The sequence below is a fragment of the Larus michahellis genome, chromosome 3 (assembly GCF_964199755.1).
Source record: "Larus michahellis chromosome 3, bLarMic1.1, whole genome shotgun sequence".
NCBI lineage: Eukaryota > Metazoa > Chordata > Aves > Charadriiformes > Laridae > Larus > Larus michahellis.
The window spans coordinates 69087230-69106087 of NC_133898.1; the positions used below are offsets into that span (position 1 = coordinate 69087230).

General features: G+C 43.3%; 1 protein-coding gene across 3 annotated transcripts; it reads left to right on the top strand.

The window, feature by feature from the left end:
- The first annotated feature begins 342 nt into the window (after positions 1-342).
- On the top strand, positions 343-18119 carry ALDH8A1 (aldehyde dehydrogenase 8 family member A1). 3 transcript variants are annotated; one of them, XR_012586222.1, is made up of 10 exons: positions 343-675; positions 5119-5266; positions 5655-5810; positions 7448-7597; positions 8258-8514; positions 9306-9467; positions 10906-11585; positions 13101-13978; positions 14498-14714; positions 17794-18119. XR_012586222.1 is itself a non-coding variant. In XM_074580670.1 (7 exons), the coding sequence occupies exons 1-7, from the start codon at positions 538-540 to the stop codon at positions 11356-11358; spliced, it is 1464 nt and encodes a 487-aa protein (XP_074436771.1). In that variant the 5' UTR covers positions 343-537; the 3' UTR covers positions 11359-11952. The 3 variants fall into 3 exon arrangements, 1 of the variants encoding a protein (XP_074436771.1); XR_012586221.1 differs by having other exon boundaries at positions 13104-13978; XM_074580670.1 differs by lacking the exons at positions 13101-13978; positions 14498-14714; positions 17794-18119 and having other exon boundaries at positions 10906-11952.
- Positions 18120-18858: the final 739 nt, after the last annotated feature.

Sequence of the window (18858 nt, forward strand, 5' to 3'; positions counted from 1 at the left end):
AAGGAAAAGTACTGACAATGACAAAGCAGTAAACACGAGCTGCAGACATGCTAGTCCGAGTGTTTGTTCTCTATGTCTGCTGATGGTAAGGAGCAGGTCCCTGGCTAGGTATTTGGGTCTTGAATTATTTTGTGTAGTTGTTTCAAAATGTCTTTCTTTGGACTTGAGCTTGAAAAACTGGTATAAGGAGAAATTCCCCTGCCAAACCATTCTTTTTTTCCCCCTCCTTCAGTATTTTATTTCCTATGGGCAGAGAGGAGCTGTTTTCTAACACCTTTGCTGACCCTGCCTCCTTGCTCCAACTGCTAAAAAAGACCGGAGTGTCACAGAAATAGTAATTCCCTCCTCACCCCCTGCCTTTCCTCTCTTCTGCTGTTGTTGCCAGGGTTCGTTCCCACTCGTGAGCGAGCGGTGCAGGGAAGACGGAGAGAGAGGGGGAGGAGTTCAGACTCGCTGTGCAAATACATACAGAACTACTAATCTAAATTGGTACCTTGCAGGAAAAAAAAAAATCACAGATGAAGCAAGCGGCTAACGATGGCTCACTCAGAGGCTCTCTTAGTGCTGGAAAACTTCATAGCTGGCAAATTTGTTCCTTGTTCCTCCTACATAGACTCCTATAATCCATCCACCGGAGATGTGTATTGCAGGGTGCCAGACAGTGGCAAAGAAGAGGTGAGTACTATCCAAATGTACAAAGAAGGTGAAAATGTTAAATGCACATAACATCAATATTTTGAGTGGGAGAGGCTGAAGGTGAGAGAACAGAAAAACCCTGAAGGCTTTAATGCTTAAATGAGTAAGTCTTGATTGCATTGTAGTGCTGTGTAATCTATAGCTGCAGCAGCAAATAGTGTTAAGTTTTTTACATTTTACTGTTAGAAAGTTACAGACTGGATCCTAGGCTGGGCTAAATCAAGAAAGCTTCAGGAACTTCAGTGGAGCTCCTTCAGCTCGCATGGGAGATGTCTTGTATGTAAGTTAACGATAAAGCTCAGACTGGCAGTAAGTATAAACAATCTGGAAGAGAGAAGAGAGTTTATTGATCTCTTCTGTAAATAAACTTAGAGGCACTGTATGCGACTGAATGTGTCTTGACGATTTGCAGTTGTCATTTAAAAGGATTTTTGGCTGCTGGCTCTTCCCTGAAGCATGGTAAAAAGCTTCCAGATCTCTCTGGTTTTGATATTAGCAGTTGGATATGAAGTGGAGGTGATGAAGTGGCTGCGATGAGTGTACATTTCCTTATAATGTAGCCTGTCCTCTGCATCAATGTAATGTTTCCTAGTGCTGTGCTCTCTAGTGGGATGGATGTCTCCTGGTACCTTATATGTGTTCAGGCGTGGATGGGCAGTGTGACATTCATCTGGGCAGCTGCAGTTTCATTGATGCTACTTTATAAGGGACCTAAAAGTGTGTGTCTGATTGATAGTGTTTCAGATTTACTGAGGAGAGAAATGACTGGAAAATCTTGGGTAACGTGAAGGGCTTGGAAAATGTTGACAAGTAGTATGGAGTATTTTCATTTTCAAAACGTTTTTTTTTTTTTAAAACTAACCGCTACTGTGTGTAGCTGTTCCCTTCACTTGCATTTTAGTCCTGTTGACATCTTTTATCTTTGCTTGTCTCAGCAGAAACCTTTGCACTGTAATTTCAACTGGGTAAATATTTGCTAAATGCCGATGACCAAGGGTTAAAGTGTAACAGGTTGGGTTTGCTAGAATACATCTGTGTAAGTTCATTCCAACCCTAATGATGCCTGAAAAGACTTCTCTTTGATGTGCAGGTGCAAATCTTCCTGTTTATTCATTTGCAAAATAATTAAAACCAGAGAGATGTGAGAATGCCAAAGCAGCCTAACAAAAATAGGCTGCTGGCCATTCTGGAGCTATAGTTCAAATATATGTTAAGAGCAATGGCTTTTCTCTTTCAGATTGCTGAGTTAGTGGTTGCGTGTAGCAGTGGGAGCCCAGTTAGAACACCTGTAAAGTCAGCAAGTGCTTTACTCCTGCCTTTAAACAACTATACAAGAAGTTCAGGCTCTGCAGAGCTGGCATCCACTGGTGACTGGTGGAATATGCTGCAGGAGAAAGTGCAATCACATACTACTTAGAGGGTATCTGCAGATTTCAAAATAAGCATCTAGACCCAGGTTTAACAAAGAACTCAGGAGGCTGGTTTCTAGCAAGGCTCAGTGTCCTGTTGGATTTTTTTTCTTGGTTAATTTTATTGGAGAGTTAGAAGGCAGAACAGAGAGGGACACCGAATCTGTTACTGATCCTGGAATTTAACACTCGGTCAGATGAAGGGGCCATTTCAGACAGTTTCTGCCAAAAACATTGAATGGTTTTTTAGGGGTTAATTTGTCCCCTAGCTAGATGTCTTAAATTCCAAATAGCAGCACCAAAGCAGGCTGAACAGGTATCCTGTATCTCCAAAAGAGACAGGCTGATGAGGGCTAATTAGTCCTGGCAAATGTCTCCTTGGTACCATCCTTGGTACCATCCTTGGTCCTGCGTATCACCCACCGGGAAAGCAAATGTGGAATCGTAGAGTAGTTTGGGTTGGAAGGGACCTTTAAAGGTCATCTATTCCAATCCCCCTGCAGTGAGGAGGGACATCTTCAATTAGATCAGGTTGCTCAGAGCCCCGTGCAACCTGACCTGGAATGTTTCCAGGCATGGAGCCTCTGCCACCTCTCTGGGCAGCCTGTTCCAGCATCTCACCACCCTCATTGTAAAAAATGTCTTACTTGTATCTAGTCTAAATTTATCCTGTTTTAGTTTAAAGCCATTACCCCTTGTCCTATCATCACAAGCCCTGATAAAAAGTTTGTTGCCATCTTTCCTGTAGGCTCCTTTTAGGTACTGAAAGGCCACAATGTCTTGTCTTTTAGTAACTGAAATGCTGCAACCCCTTGTCTTTTAGTAACTGAAATGCTGCAACCCCTTGTCTTTTAGTAACTGAAATGCTGCAACCCCTTGTCTTTTAGTAACTGAAATGCTGCAACACCATCTCCTGAGGACAGTTTGGGGTATTTTAGTTTCGTGTGTTCGTTCTCTGTCTTGTGCAGAAGAGGAAAGCAGAAGGAAGTGTTTCAGACACACGAGTTCATAGTTGAATTCTTATGCGTGTTTTCTTTATGGCTTGACTTCTTTGCTGCTTTTTGCTAGTCAGACTAAGTTAGCTGTTTAACTTTTGTAGGCTCTCTTACTTCTTCTGGACAAATCTCTCTCCTTTTTTTCCTCTTGCTTTTTTTAGATCAATCTACTGCCACTTCGTTCCTTCCTTTGCTGATTGTCTTTTCTGCTGCCTGTGAAAATGTGACATCTTCCTTATTCTAAACCCACTGGAGGGTTAAAAATACAGATGGCCTTAACTGCACACCAGCCCTCTCTTGATGCACTACAGGCCACAGAGGAGAAGGCAGAGGAGAAGCAGCACCACAATGGCACCTAATGACGGGAGGGTGGAAGAACAAGTTAATTAGTAAGGGCAGTATGGTTTCACAGAGGGTGAACCTTTTCAGGGTAGCGTGCCACCCGCACCTGAGTCACTCAAGAAGCTGCAGTTCCCCTTTCCCAGGCCTGCTTTGGCCCTGCTCCAGCTGCTGGGTGGCTGCCAGCCTGCCACCATCGGCACCTGAGCAGTAGATTGTCGAACTACAGTCAAAAGAGTCTGAGCTTGGCCAGTGATCCGTGTGACCTTGTGCGAGTTGGTTTATTCCCACCCTGGCCTCTGTACCAGTACCGTTCTGGCCCTCAAACCCTGGCCCTTATTTTTAGGGAGACTATAAATTTTGAGATGGTTTTAATAACACCCATCACCATCTGAAGGAACAAATTTGGAACTCGGTTTTGTGGAGTTGATGGAAAGGAGTCTTCAGTGACCGCAATGTGGCAACAGTAGGAGAGGTCAGAATTGTCTGGTTAATCTTACATCAGCATCCTCCTAGTTCTTGACTTGGGCAGATTTCCAAAAGCTGAAGAAGTTTATGAGCAAAAACGATGGGAAACCAACTAAGACAGCTTTGGCTAAAAGCCCACCTGGATGCATATGCTAGATGTTGGAAGCCATTAAGAAGTGATACATAGGAAGCAAAAGCTGGGAAATAGGTCAGTAAATTAAAATATGGAAGGATGTTGGTAAACGTCTTTAGACTGTTGAACAACATCGAGAAGGGATGTTGTTATGCAGATAACTAATTTAAGAGCCTGGAGGAAATGGCTGATGGAAGAGAGCACTTTTTGGTGAATTTTAATCCTTTGAAGCCTAGTCTGCTTCAGAAAAGTGCTGGTATTCTGCTACTATTCAGAAGTGTCAGGCTGAAGGACTATGCAGTAGTTATGTACATCTCAAGTAAAATACTGCCAAGACTGGTATGCATCTGTATGAAACGCATATAACGATCTTTCAGATCTGTGGACTTGGTTAGGTATCTGTTGAGGGAACTGACTAAACTCCAAGAGTTTTAGAAATGAGCTATTTTTTTTTTTTTGACGTGAGGCTGTTGAAGATTTCCTAGCTGTGATCAGGTAAGATTAGAAATTTTCTCATAGTGTCTATTCTGTAAATATATTCTTGGTCCTTGCTTGAACCAGCTGGGGGAAAGGGAGGAGGGAATAAAAGGCTGGCAGGGTATACAGTCTCTTCCTTCCCCAACCCCTTACTTTCATCATTGACCACTGTGGCTGAAGTCCTGTGTTACAAGGACTGTGGATGTTTACTGAGGCTGGATTTGCTCTGGGAGATTCTTGCACTTTCCCCCATGAGAAACAAGATTCTGCAGGGGTTCAGCCAGTGGCTCTTGCTGGTCCCAGTTGACCGGTCTGTCATTTCCTCCAGGCCTGGAGAGTTGCCCACAAGTTGCTGAAATGTAGAGAAAAGCAAGAGTTACTGTGAAATAGAGTATCAGGAAAAGAAACTGTCTTGAGTTATGAGATAGTGTCTTGAGAAGGTGCAAATGGAGAAGCTATCAATAGCCACAACTCTGAAGAGATGTGGTAATCCCAACAACGTGATCTGGATTATTAGCCTCTCAAATATGAGTTCATCTGCTGATTGTTTGATATTCTTTCTAAGGCCTACATTAATAGTCACCGTCTCTTGCATTTTTAGGTGGAAGCTGCTGTCAAAGCTGCCAAAGCTGCCTTCCCAATTTGGTCCTCAAAAAGTCCATTGGAAAGATCTGAGATCCTGAACAAATTGGCAGACCTGATTGAACATGACCTGGAAGCATTTGCACAAGCAGAGTCAAAGGATCAGGGTAAAAATTGGAACTGTTGATCTCAAATGTACAGCGTCTTGCTGAAAGGAGGATATGGAGCAAATTTTTAGTATGGTATGAGCTGTTGGTGCAAACTGGAGTTGATGTGAATGAACTTTGCAGAAGTTGCTGATTTTGGATTCCTGGGGCATCATTGCTTTTCAGAATTGCTGAGTATGACTTTAGTTGTTAGGTATTTGGAATGCAATTGATATTTGGAGATATTTGGAGAGCTGTTGTTATTGACTATGGTCGCACTGTGCTGCGGATTACTTGGGAGCAGGGCAAAAGACATTTCCCAAAAAACATGCAAATCAGCTTTCAGAGCAGAGTTTGAAGCACCGTTTCTGCCCATGATAAAACAGCAGTGTGCTTGGTTTTGTTTCAGGAAAAACTATTACGTTTGCTAGAACAGTGGACATCCCTCGGGCCGTGTACAACTTCCGATTCTTTGCCTCTTCCATCCTTCATCACACGACAGAGTGCACCGAGATGACATCCGTGGGCTGCGTGCATTACACCTCGAGGGCGCCTGTGGGAGTTGGTATGGGGGGCCTGAAACACTGAAAAGCTTGGTAGAGTGTCTGCCTCAGCAGTGGCTCGGCAAAGAAAGAGGAATTTTCAAACGCATTTAGTGTCTCTGGACTATGTGCTAAACACGACCAGTCTGCTAAAGCATGAGCAACTTTATGTAAAATCAGTTATGCTGCTTCACAGTAAAAAGAGTGCCTTACATGCCTTAAAAGAAGGCTAAAAAGAAGGCTTATATGCCTGGTGAGACGCTGGCCCAGGTTGCCCAGAGAAGCTGTGGATGCCCCATCCCTTGAGGTGTTCAAGGCCAGGCTGGATGGGGCTTTGAGCAGCCTGGTCTAGTGGGAGGTGTCCCTGCCCAGGGCAGGGGAGTTGGAACGGGATGATCTTTAAGGTCCCTTCCAACCCGAACCATTCTGTGATTCTATGAAAAAGCATTTGTTTTAACTGGGTAGCTCTCACCCTCAATATTTCTTGTGCGTTGTACGAGCGTGTCTCTATGGGTAAGCGTGTGTTGCTGCTGTGGGATGAGTGGGGCGTCCAGAAGCTCTGAGCTGCTGCTCCTGCGGGGACACCTGGATCCCTTCTAGGGGGGCGGTAGTGGTAGGCAACCTGACATTTCAGCCTAGTACTGGGGTGCACACGGGTGCCTACACCGCTTTTTTTTGGGGAATTGCTGAACTCGGCCGCTAGATGCTGCTAATGCTTCAGAAATAAAGCGGCTGTGCTGCGCTGACAAGTAGTTGAGTCGTAATTATTCCAATATTAGATATTTTATCTAAATATATATGAATGTTCCACATGCACACTTGAATTATTTGAAAAATAAAATTTTCTAACCTAGAGGGCCCATTTAAAAGTTGGGGTTTTTTTGAGCGGTGGAGAACATGAGTACTTCTGGTAAAACTACTCTCACAAGGAAAAGTCCCTCAGTGCGTCTGCTCCATCAAACAGCAAGAAATCCTGTGGCTTTTGTGAGCAGCCAACCTAACAATTACAGCTGTTTTTTCACAGTTTCCTATAAATATGTAAGGTGAAAGTATTCTCAAAGGCAATTACTGAAAAAAATTCTGGCAATTCAGCATTTTGTGGAAACTGCAGTTTGTACGCTGATAAACTTTGTCACTCATAATCTAGGCTAAAATATTTCAGGAAAATATGCCCTGTATGTTATGCATGTTCTTTTTATGTTAAAATTGCAGGGGGAGGGGTTGGAAGCTCTAAAGAGCAACAGAAAGCAAGTCTGATCTGAGCTAGCAAGTTACCTTAACTTGCTGTTTGCCAGCACGGAGTACTACCCCAGACCAGTTGATGTAAATAATTGTTATGGCTAACCTTGCATAAATGTTCAATTAATGCAGAAAACACTGAAAAGCTTGCTGTGAATATAAGAGTCTGCCCCGAAGGAGCAGCAAAACTTATTCAGAGAATTTGGCCGCTCACCTTTAGAATCATTAGCACAAATCTTTTAAAATTATCTGGCTGTGAGAAATGTTCCTATCTGCAAATTTATTGTATGATTGTCTGGAAATAAAAGCCATAGCCAAATTCTCTTCATAAATCAGAATTGGTATAACTGCACGTGGTTAGAGAAATGAGTTTTGTATCCCAGCAGACTGAAATCCTGCCTTTTGTGTTTTTGCGTTGTAGCTGGTTTAATCAGCCCTTGGAATTTGCCGCTATATTTGTTGACCTGGAAAATAGCTCCTGCCATTGCATGTGGAAATACTGTGGTGGCCAAGCCAAGTGAGATGACATCCGTCACAGCTTGGATGATGTGCAAACTCTTGGAGAAAGCAGGTAAGTCCTGTAGCGGGCTAGGGAGGGGGAATGGGGTGGAACTGCTTGTCTGTGCACCCTTTTTGTTGCAGAAATCAGAAAGTGCTCAAAGAATTTGGGAAAGACGGTTGACTGCAGCTGAATGTTGCATTGGAGAATGAAAAGCTCTCCCTGTCCTCCTACTATCTCATCTCTTCTCCCCAGCTATTCCCAGTTTTTTTCCACTATCTTCTCATGAAAAGTCTTTTTGGGTCCCCTTCCCCCCTCCTGCACTCCACTTACAGATGTCCTACATCCATGGTGCCATTAGAGGAACCGTGAGGGTGTAAGAGAGTGAGAATCAGCTCTTAGTGGCTGTGTCATGGCTGTATTTGGTGCACTATAAAAAAAAAAAACCAACTGGGAGGAACACTGCTTCTTCCCTGAATGACTGAAAACTGGGTCTCTGGTGATGGATGTCTGGCAAGCTTGATCAAGCAGTGGAATTGGTTTTATCTTTTAATCCATGATCCCCCAGAGGTATTAAACATCATACGTTTCAGCCACTACACAAGTTAAGGGTCAATCTTTGTCACCCTAGAACTATTGGTAATTTTCTAACTTCAGGGACAAACCACGGTGAGGTGAAACCCACAGAGCAAGGGAGAGGGTAAGATGACTGTGTGCCGTTCTTCCCGTCAGGGGTACCCCACGGGGTGGTGAATGTGGTGTTTGGAACGGGTGCCAAGGCGGGAGAAGCCCTTGTCTGCCACCCCGACGTGCCTCTGATCTCCTTCACGGGAAGCACGCTGACGGCCCAGCGCATCACGGAGAAAAGTGCCCCGCACTGCAAACGGCTTTCGCTGGAACTGGGAGGCAAAAACCCCGCGATCGTCTTTGATGATGCCGACTTGAGCCAATGCATCCCCACCACCCTGAGGTCCAGCTTTGCCAACCAGGTGCCTCCTGCCTCTGTAGTGTATAACCCCTGTTTGCAGCAGGTGCACATACCTTGGGATCCAAATCCTACATTGACAGGGTCTGTTTCAAGATTCTGTGTTGTGAGCAAACCCTAAGTAGGAAAATATGAAAACGGTTTCATTATTCCGCAAGGAGGGAAACAAAATCGTAAAGGGCTCTTCTTTGTGCTTTCCATCAGAAGATAACAAGGTGTCATTATCCCTCTCAAAATACATGTATCACTTATCCCTGCAGGAAGCAGCTGCTTTAAATCCCACCCTGCAAGAAAGTGGGAAGCTTGCTGATTTGCTAGAATTAAATTAGGAGGCTTCCCCCAAAATTCTACCAATGTTCCTGTCCCCTCATCATCACTCTCAGGAGAGACCACCAAAGCCAAGAAACTGTATCAGGGCAAATGTGAAGAAAAATCGCTTGGTATGAGAAAGGGATTTTCAGGAAATGAAGACAGAGATAATTCAGAATTGGAAATCACATATCCTATGAAAAATGGTGGAGGAGCCAACATATAATCAATGAAAAATCGAATTTACTTGCATTAGTAAGTGACTGCACAATCCTGTTATTGTGGTTTTGTCTTTTCCTTCTCTGTTCCTTTTTTATCTGAGAAAAATCCTACTTTGCAGTGTTGCTGAATGTAGCTTGCTCTCCTGAGGACGTCGCGACACAAATCTTTTTCTGGCATGTGACTGCTGGTACTTGTCAATAGTACAATGTAATATGAACTGATACTGTGGTTTTTTTTTTCTTTCCCCCCCTCCACCCCCGGTAGGGTGAGATCTGTCTCTGCACCTCCAGGATCTTTGTCCAAAGGGGCATATACAGTGAGTTTTTGAAGAGATTTGTGGCAGAAGCTAAGAAGTGGAAGGTTGGGAACCCCTCAGATCCTACAGTCGACGTGGGAGCACTAATAAGTAAAGAGCATCTAGAAAAGGTAATGTTACATGGAGTTTACATGATCTCATCTCATCTTTTTAGAGGGCTATGAAAGGTGATTTCAGGGTTGTATGGAAAGGACCGTGTCCTCTCCAAGATTAGGTCAGAGTGGTGATGATTCAAAGCTATTATAAGGTATCTTTTTGATAAGGTTTCTGTGGCCTGGGATCACATGGTTACTGTGGAAAAATCAACTCCACGGGGAAAATAATTTAAATTGGCAGACAATATTTCTTCCTGATGGAAGTGAAATATGTCAAAATGGTTAATTATGAATCCTGAATTTATACATATCAATCTTAGAGCTCAGCAACATTTTCATGGATTTTAATATTGCATTTGCTAAGCCCACTTATTTGCCTACGAAAGTAGTTAACAAGGTAAAAGTCTTATTTGTATGTCACTCTGGCAAATTCTGAGGAATACAAACACACAGTTACCTAGGACTGCTTGCAGTAATTTGGAATTGCGTATGTGTAGAGGACAGCTGAGATGATGCACAGTTAAACATAGTCTGCTTTAGAAGCTTATATGAAATGAATTTTTATGCTGTCAGAAAGAGTTCAGGAGAGCAGATACTCACAACCCAGAACTATCTAACACAATCAGTGTAAGCAAGAAAACCGCAGAGTGAGAGAGAAAACCAGACCTTTGTCATGCTTCCTGACACTGCAGCAGGTTCTCCAGACCTGTTCTGAAATAGAGTGATAGAAACACCCACTTCCCGAGGTCCTCGGTCTGCGGCACCACAGAGCACTTCCGAGTCTAATCTACCAAGGTGGTTAAAAGAAGAGAAAGAAGCCCGGTGGTATCTCTGTGGTGTTTCTAGAGGGAGAGAAACCAGGCAATGATTTCAGAACAGCAGAAGCAGATCAATAGCATGTCCTGTGTGTTCAAGGTAGCATATGATAGCAGCAGGGTGGAAACAGCTTTAATTATTTATCGATGGGATTTTCTATAGCATTCATGGCTTCATCATCCTAGTGGCATGTAAACATTTAACAAGCCTGCCTGAGAGGTAGGAAAATATTACTGATCCCTTGAAGTAAATGAGTGAACTGTGGCATGGAATACAAGGCAAACTGCCTGAGCTCCTGGAAGAAGGGAGGGAGGCTCTGGGACCACTTGTGTTTTCACCAGAGACCCGATTCTTTTGAGGATACTTAGCAAGAAGGGCCAGTGGTGTTTACCTGCTAGGCTAGTAAGTGTTTGGAGAGAGAGAACAATTGTCTTACAGCAAGCAATACCCAGCCTTACTCTTAGAGAAACATAACAACAAAAGCTAGAGAACGGCCCTCTCTTGTTTGGAGGGAAGTAAAGGCAGCGTGATCCAGTTGGAGGTATGCAGGGGCTCCTGTTGGTGTGCCCAGATTGGAGAGGTGAACGCTCAGGATTTGGTGTCCTTTAGCAGTGATGTTTTCCTGCTGCTTCCCCAGGTAAGGAGCTATGTGAAGAAAGCCCAAGCTGAAGGAGCCAGAGTCCTCTGCGGAGAGGGAGTGGATTCATTGGCTCTCCCAACCGGCAACCAGAAAGGCTATTTCATGTTGCCCACAGTTATTGCCGAAGTCAAGGATGAATCTTGTTGCATGCAAGAAGAGATCTTTGGTCCTGTGACATGTGTGGTAGCATTTGATACAGAAGACGAAGTGATTGGAAGAGCCAACGGTGTGAAATACGGTTTGGCAGCCACTGTGTGGTCCAGCAATGTGGGACGTGTTCATCGGGTGGCGCGAAGACTACAGTCTGGATTGGTGTGGACCAACTGCTGGCTCATTAGAGATCTGAACTTGCCATTTGGTGGGATGAAAGCCTCAGGCATAGGAAGGGAAGGAGCAAAGGATTCCTATGAGTTTTTCACTGAGGTCAAAACCATCACAATAAAGCACTAACGTATGTCAACGGAAGTATTTTAGGGTAAAATAGAGGACAGTAATTTGCATTACCATAAGTGGCTTTCTGGAACACTGACTGTGATTGTGGCCATCTTTTTCTTGAACTTTGGCCAAGTAATATCAATGACAGCTGAAAATAGTCATCCCAAATGCAAACGTTGAATGCATCCTTTCACGTTAAATGCGATCAGTACGGACTCCACAATCAACCCATCCCAAGACAGGTGACTTGTTTATTATATGTCTCCTAAAGCTTTTTGAGTGTTCCTGTCTCAAAAATCTCTCCCTCTAAGGAAGTTTTGAGAAAGGATGATATGTGACAGTACCTGTGGTTGGTGAATTACCTTGAGGGACAAAGTGGTAAGCACGTTGTGAAGCTGATATTGTAATGGGAATCAGCCCATTTCCACTATAAACGGTATGGTCCACGTACCAATCCATATTGCACTTCACTGATGTCCGACAATGCCTAATGCTACAGCACACTAAATGCCTATGGCAGTACCTTTAATCTATTAAGTGGTATTAAACTGTGGGTTCCTGAAATTCTCATGATGTGCAGAGACAATAAACGTTTTAATTATAACCTGCTTTATGGTGTGCAGCTGAATCATCCTAAGACTTGTTCTCTAACTATTTTGAAATTACAGCCTTTTGTCACCTCTAAGCCTCAGTGATGGTGTTTTTTACATCCCTGAGCAAAGATTTGGCTACATCATGGACAGTGTCATTCTTCATTAATAAAGACTTGAAGTGACTTCCAAGACAACTAACTGTTGGAAATGTTTATCACCAAAATCTAAAACCTGTGGCAACTTTCCCTCATTCATTTACAGAGCTTTTATTTTAATCAGGTGTCTCACAAACTTGTTCACATTACACGAAGAGAGACATAAAGTTGGATGCACATTTTCTCCCCCCCGAGATGGCTACATCGCTATTGAATTTTTACAGCAGCCCTCCATGATTTGTTTTTCAAATTTTGAGCTGAATTTCACAGTAAACATAGCTGCATGGACTTTCATAAAAGCCTGTATTCTGAGAAGAGCTGAGTCACTGGGATATTTTTTTGGGGCTGTTGGGGAAAAAAGGCACTCTAAAATAAATAAATAAAAAAGATGAAAAATTATTAGTGACGAGACATGAAAGGATGGAGTAGCAAATTGCTCTGCTGCTCCTCTGCACACCAAAAAGAAAATACAGAGAGAGATTTGGGCTTAATAGAAAATGCAATTTTATTTTTTGTACAATTTATGACATTTTTAGAGGTGTGGAGCTGTGATATGCAGGGCTGTATTACCTTCTAAAACGGATGTAGCCAGTCTAGAGAAGGCTTGATTGAACACTAACCCATGCCTTTATTTCGATATTTCTAACTAAGATAGGGGTTTTTGCACAATATACCTTTCAAGAGCATATTTTCCAGAGAGGTTGTATTTTTTCTTTCCGGAGTTTGGCCAAGCTAATGCTGGATTTGCACCTTTCTTAGTCAAAACAAAGACAGCAACAGGGTGTTTCAAATTATGGCTGCAGAAAGGCAGTCGTTTCTGTCTCTTTAAGTGCTTTTTGGTGAGAGGAGTCACTGGAATAAATAGTCACCTTGTTGTCCTCCCTTTGCACAAGTCATGCCAGAGACTGCTCTGACGGTCCTAGAGTAGGGGATGGATCCCACCACCCTTTTCAGGAACGTTTGCTGCGTGTGTCCTGAGTTGGCTGAAAAGCTGATTTTTCTCTTTCAGCAGGCTTTTTGAAAATAACTTGTACCCCAGAGCTGAGGCCCAAGTGTGTGAAGAACCTTGACATCTCTGGATCCAACCCGGTTGCAGGGCAGGCCTACCAGGCAGGCTGGGACCTTGATCATCTGATGGATTTGGAACAAGTATCCCCAACTGGAGATGAGTTAAGGAAATACATAAAAATGACAGGCTCGGGGAATCGATGTGTTCTGAAGAAGCACAAATATTTTGTTTTAATATAAAACTCTGCCTAGGTCTACTCATGACCATGTGGTGGCAGCAGAACACCTGCGCTGGTCTTTGTTATCCCTCAGTCACTCATTTTGCTGTAAGGGGAATGAAGAGCTATATCAGTGCATGTTTCATTCTGTCAATTATTTGTGGGTTGGTTGGGGTTTTTTTGGGTTGGCTTTATTTTTTTTTTTAAACAAATCCTGTTTGGAAGAGCAAAAGAACCCAAAAGCTGTGAAACGCTTCATTAGTTTGTGGGGCACGCATTTTCAGCAACAGCAGATGGGATATTACACAATTAGTAGGCTTGGACGGATTCCTTCCCCCACCTGGATCCGGTCTAGGTTCAGTTTTAATGAGATGAATTTTCTTTCAGGTGTTGATTTTGGCCTGGTGTTAGATGTGATGGGAGATTTCTGTATATATTTCATATGTAGGACACAAAGGCCTGTGTGTCATCTATTTTACAGAGAGGTGGAGAAGTAGGTGGGGAGGGGACAGAGCTCTGCAGGACCCCCACATGAGAGGCATGGAGATGGTGGCTTCGTGTCCAGCATGGCTCTGAGTGTTTCTCGGGAGTGAACTCCGGGGGTGCCCCATTTGGTCATCCCTGTGTCCAGCACCTCAGAGATAAGGGAGGTCTGCTAATGGTGAGGCTTACTTTTGGTCAGGAGGGAAAGCCCATATGAAGACAAAAAGTGCTGTACCTCTTTGTATTTTCCATCTTCGATGGACTCCTTCCTTCTCCTGTTAAGGTGCAGTTTAAGTACTTCCTTATTGTCCCACTTCTTGCCCTTTTAGATGACCAGAGTTTCACACATGTATATGTACACGTGTGTGTGTGTGTGTGTGTGTGTGTGTTACCTGGTGGGGAGATTTCTTTTCCTGCCTGTCGTACTGGGTAACTCTTGCATTTCACATGCCCACCTCCAGCCTCTCTAGCCCAGAAGAGAGCTGCTGGTGCCCGTGGCTGTGAAGAAGGTGACATGAGAGAGGTAACCTGCTGGTACCAGGGGGCTCTCTGTGGGGACACTGAATTCTTCTACGTACCATACCATATGAACTCTCCCATATTTCCTTTAGTCAGACTGACTTCTAGTCTAGCGAGGTGTGTGGATAACTGTCTCCCATCTCACAGATGAAGTAGTCAAAGAACTTTTTTCCTACAGATGATGGAGGTGCCTGGTGCAGCTGCTTTGTTTCTGGATTTTCTGCTCCCGGTCCCAGTGTGCAGCGAAGAGGATATCCTGGAGGATGAGGCAGACTGATCCAAGGCTTCAGGCTGACAGCTCTCGCGGAGCTTTCTGGGCTTGGAATTTTCCAACTTGACAGCAAAGCTTTTTTTTGTAGACTGCCCTGGCTTGTGGATGAAATCATGTGGCCATTGTGAGGATTTGTTTAATTACTGTTACGTAAAACCCCAAGAGTTGCTCCATCTGTTAGTTCTTACAGATGGAGCGAGTACAGTTCTGTTTAACACCAGAAGATTATCTCTCTGGTGTGAGATGATTACTTCACATGGGAAGGTAGTAATATATTTGCCATACTTTCCAGCTCTCAATTAGGATAGGGTTATTTTTGTTCTATTTCAGAAATTTTCTTAGCATGTTTGTGTCTGTATCTAGCTATTGTATAATGCTTGCTTTGCTTAGAGAGACTCTGGGTGTACTTCGGAGAAGAGACACATCAGCTCTAATGTTTATATTCAAATCAAGCTACGTCCCTATTCCCACTGAGTTTGTAACTTAGGCAAAACAAGAAGTATTTGTAAAACTCCCAAGGATGAAAACAGACTTGACATCCTGGGTCAAAGAAAGTTTCATGCCTGACTTAACTTAAATGTGCAGAATTTGAATGTAAGTTAAGCTAGTTTTAAAACCTTGGCTTTGAATTTTTAAACTTCAGAAAGCTATACCTTAAGATTCAGCTTCACAGGTAGAGTCAGATCTCCTATCCCTAAGACTTTCCTCTTACAACAACAACAAACCAAGAAGAAAAAAATAAGGGCAATGGGATCCTGAGGGAACTGTGCGGACTTCCCTGTCGGGCTTGTCCTCAGGGCTGAGCTATAATTTTTTGCTCAGTCTGGAAGGATGTTTGCTCCACGCCTGTCTCAGCTCTAGAAGGGATTCCATCTGAAGCGTCCAAGTACTTGACCTCAAGGTTCTTATTAAGCCTATGGATTTTCTGTGTGGTGAGAGAGTGAAAAATTAAAATTGAATGAAATTTTCCTAGGCTGGAAGAAGATCTGGGTCCCACTCTCCACCCTAGTTAGTAAAGTATGATGTAGAAAGCGAAATATAATGAATAGGAGAGACCCAGAACAGTTGCAGGAAATCCTGGTGAATGGGCCATTTTCTTCATTGAATTCTGTTCCCCTCCTTTCCAAGTATTTGTTTTTGCACCTGGAGGGTGATGCTTGTACTTAGGGGGCCTCAGTGCACTAGTTTTGTTGTTCTAGAATATGTAAAACACTTGTACTCTAGGTGCAGAGTGGTGTATATCAAGAAAAAGAGGGAAGTCCTGCAGCATTACAACTGGGTAAACTGGATGCATTTTAATGCTGCTCAAAGATAGTTACGCATCCAGAAACTGTATGTTTATGGCGCTGCCTCCTGAAAAAGAGCAGTTGAAAAGGATTTGGAGATCATGAGGGAAAGCACAGTCAGTATGAGAACACAAGCTCAGCCCAACCAGCCTAACAGAGTAGAACTCGGCATGATCTCTGCTACACCATTGCGATTAACGGGGGAGCCAACATGATCCCGGAGAGGATAAGCAGAAGTGTGCTCAAAATGCAAATAATCTTTGTATGTAGTATTACTGTCATGTTGTACATCTATTTCTGATTTCTTTCAAAGGATGTGGAGGGAGGAAAATGATTCCCAATTTTGAAAAAAGCCCTTCTAGCGTGGGACTTAGACCTTGGACCATGTGTTGTGACGTCCTTTGGCTTCAGAAACGCTTTACTAAGACAACTGGTGTGTGCGCGTGCACGTGTGTGAGTTCAGATGCAGGGAAGCAATTACAGGGGTCAGTGATGAGTCCAGAAGGGCAAATGCATGCCACCGGGCTGGTATTTGGAAAAGCAAGTTTTGTCTTCTAAAACACAGGAGGTGGTGGAGCACAGCTGACAGGTGTCCTCTCTGTTGTCCATGCCACAGCCTGGCTTATGGTGTTTCCCTCTGGGATAGGGTACCTTTAATCATTTCCTAGAAAATGCAAATGCTCCTACAGCAGGGAGCACAAGTGTCCTGAACAGGCTACAGCCTGTGGTTTAAAGCATGCAGTTTATGGATAGGGGGAGATTCGGAGTCGTGACCCGTCAGGTGAATCAGGCCAAGTTTCTCACATGGCTGTGATCACCCAGTCTTTGTCCTGGGCTTTGGGAAGATATGCTGGACCTCGCAGCTCGGCTCAGGTGAGGGCAGGGATGCCTGGTCCAAGGAGCCCATTGGGGCATGAGTAGGCGAGAGACAGATGCTAAACCACGGTTGAGACTGAGGCATAAGTACTTCTGCAACTTCATCGCGTGCAAGATGAAATAAGAACATTCCTCTGTGTATGAGAGGCCTTGTGGAGTGCTCAGATATGATAACGATGGGGCCTATATAAATCCCCAAAAGAGCAAAAGGCTTCTTTCAGAGTAATGCTAATGAGAGCTATCTCCTGGTTTCAGAGAAGTGGAAGTAATTATAGACCATTTATTGTGGGGAAGTAAGGGCACACATTCATTCACAGGGTGCTAAACTTGTCCAATTAACTCTGAGCTCCTGAAGTAATAATGAAAAGATTATGCTACCATTTTAGTAATTGAATTTTCTTCTACTTTGGGAACAGTGCATATTAAAGAGAGTGTTGCAGAGAGATTTCATGTTTTTCTTCAAGTTTGGCTGACCCAACACAAAAGTCAGGCAAAAGTCATATTTTCTGCAGCTGTAAAATAACATTTTCAAGGGCTGATTAAAAAAAAAAAAAAGAAAAGAAAAAAGGAAATAAAAGGAACATTTCCTAATCTTGCCTTAATTTTTTTAACATGGATTTGTTTACATTTACTTGGCTTGAGTGAATTAACTGTGTTTACCTGATGAAAATGCAAGCTTTTGTCCTCAGGAGGAACGCCAAAATACTTCTTGGTAGAAATAGCAGAATGTCAGTCTGGGATTCTGTTTGAGATTCTTGTGCTAAAATATCCATGTTTTCACATGCGTACTTGTTAGTTGCAAATAGATAATTTCAGCCCTTCTCAACGGCTGTATTTCAGTCGCCCTTTTCCCAGGAGACACTGGAGCCAGTTTTCCATGTAGAGTATCCATATGATAAGATAGTCTTAGAAGTTTGATTAGGAAATTGCCTCCTTCCTGTGCTGTTTTGCTCCCAGAACTACACTAAGCTTTTTGAGGAATGGAAATTATACTTTCGTAGCCCATAATTATATTCTTACAGTTAATAATTTTTTTTTCAGAGCTGTCAGTTTTGTCTCTTCAAACGCACAGTGTGGAGGGTTTTTTTGATCATCAAATGCGTCTCTGGACTTTGTGGCTTTGAGTCACAGGGGACAGGGGTGAAAACTGGCATCGTGCAACAGCCACATGTAGGAGAGTTTGCTGGCAATTCGAAGAGAAATTTGCTGTTACAGCACTGTGAGATTCCTCTAAATCAGTTGACCCCTGCAAGGAGCTTCAGGCTGCTTCCTCTGTTGGTGATATGTTTGGAAACCTTTGCTTTGTGTTTAAAAAATAAACCTGTGTATGTGCATAACTATTCAGATATGTAGCTTCCATGATGTGGTGCTCCAGTAAGAAGGGCAAGCTGAGCTATTGATCCGTGTGCCTCCAAAGAAAGTCTCACTCTGGTCTCAGACCTTACATTCCTGTTCAGTTTCTTTCCATGAGCAGCCTAAGAGAAAAACAGTTTTTCAGATTCCTGAGCTCTTTATAGCACAACCTGCTATTTATTTGAAGGGCTTAACACCATAGAATCGTCTAAATAATATAATTCCCTTATTTTAAGAACAAGGGTCCAGGGGAGGTCACGTTCCTCTCAGCTTATACAAACCAATGTCTAATTTTAGTCATCAGCTGGTGGTTTGGTCCTGGTTTTGCTGTCCTCCTGCCTAGGACTCGCTTTGCTTTTGCTCCCAGGGTCTGGTCAATACCACTTTTCCCCAGTGGGGTTAGAACATTGTTTACCAAAGCACATCAGGCTTCTTCGCTGGAGATATGTGGCTTTTCAACACCGGGGGAGGAAAGTCATTCCTCCGGTCATTCTTCCTGAGGTTTGGCTGTGGTATTGCAGTTTATGGAGTTTGGACACGAAGACGATAGTGTTCTGTCCAAGGACAAAATTCAGCGAGAGCTGCTGAGAGGCCTGATTTCTAAATATGCTTAATCTTTCTTTCCTTCCTAATTAGTATTTGGAAATGAGATTTCATGCGCTCGGATTCGCTTGTTGTTGTTTTGCTCCCAGATACCGTTTCTCGCTAATGTTAGTGATATGAATTATTTAAAGGACATACTGTGCTTCAGAA

What these genes read in the sequence shown, in the direction of transcription:
- ALDH8A1 (XM_074580670.1), top strand. Translation starts at nt 538, where the DNA reads ATGGCTCACTCAGAGGCTCTCTTAGTGCTGGAAAACTTCATAGCTGGC. An exon ending in CAGACAGTGGCAAAGAAGAG is followed by an intron (nt 676 to 5,118) that starts GTGAGTACTATC and finishes TTGCATTTTTAG; the next exon opens with GTGGAAGCTGCTGTCAAAGC. An exon ending in GGTCCAGCTTTGCCAACCAG is followed by an intron (nt 8,515 to 9,305) that starts GTGCCTCCTGCC and finishes CACCCCCGGTAG; the next exon opens with GGTGAGATCTGTCTCTGCAC.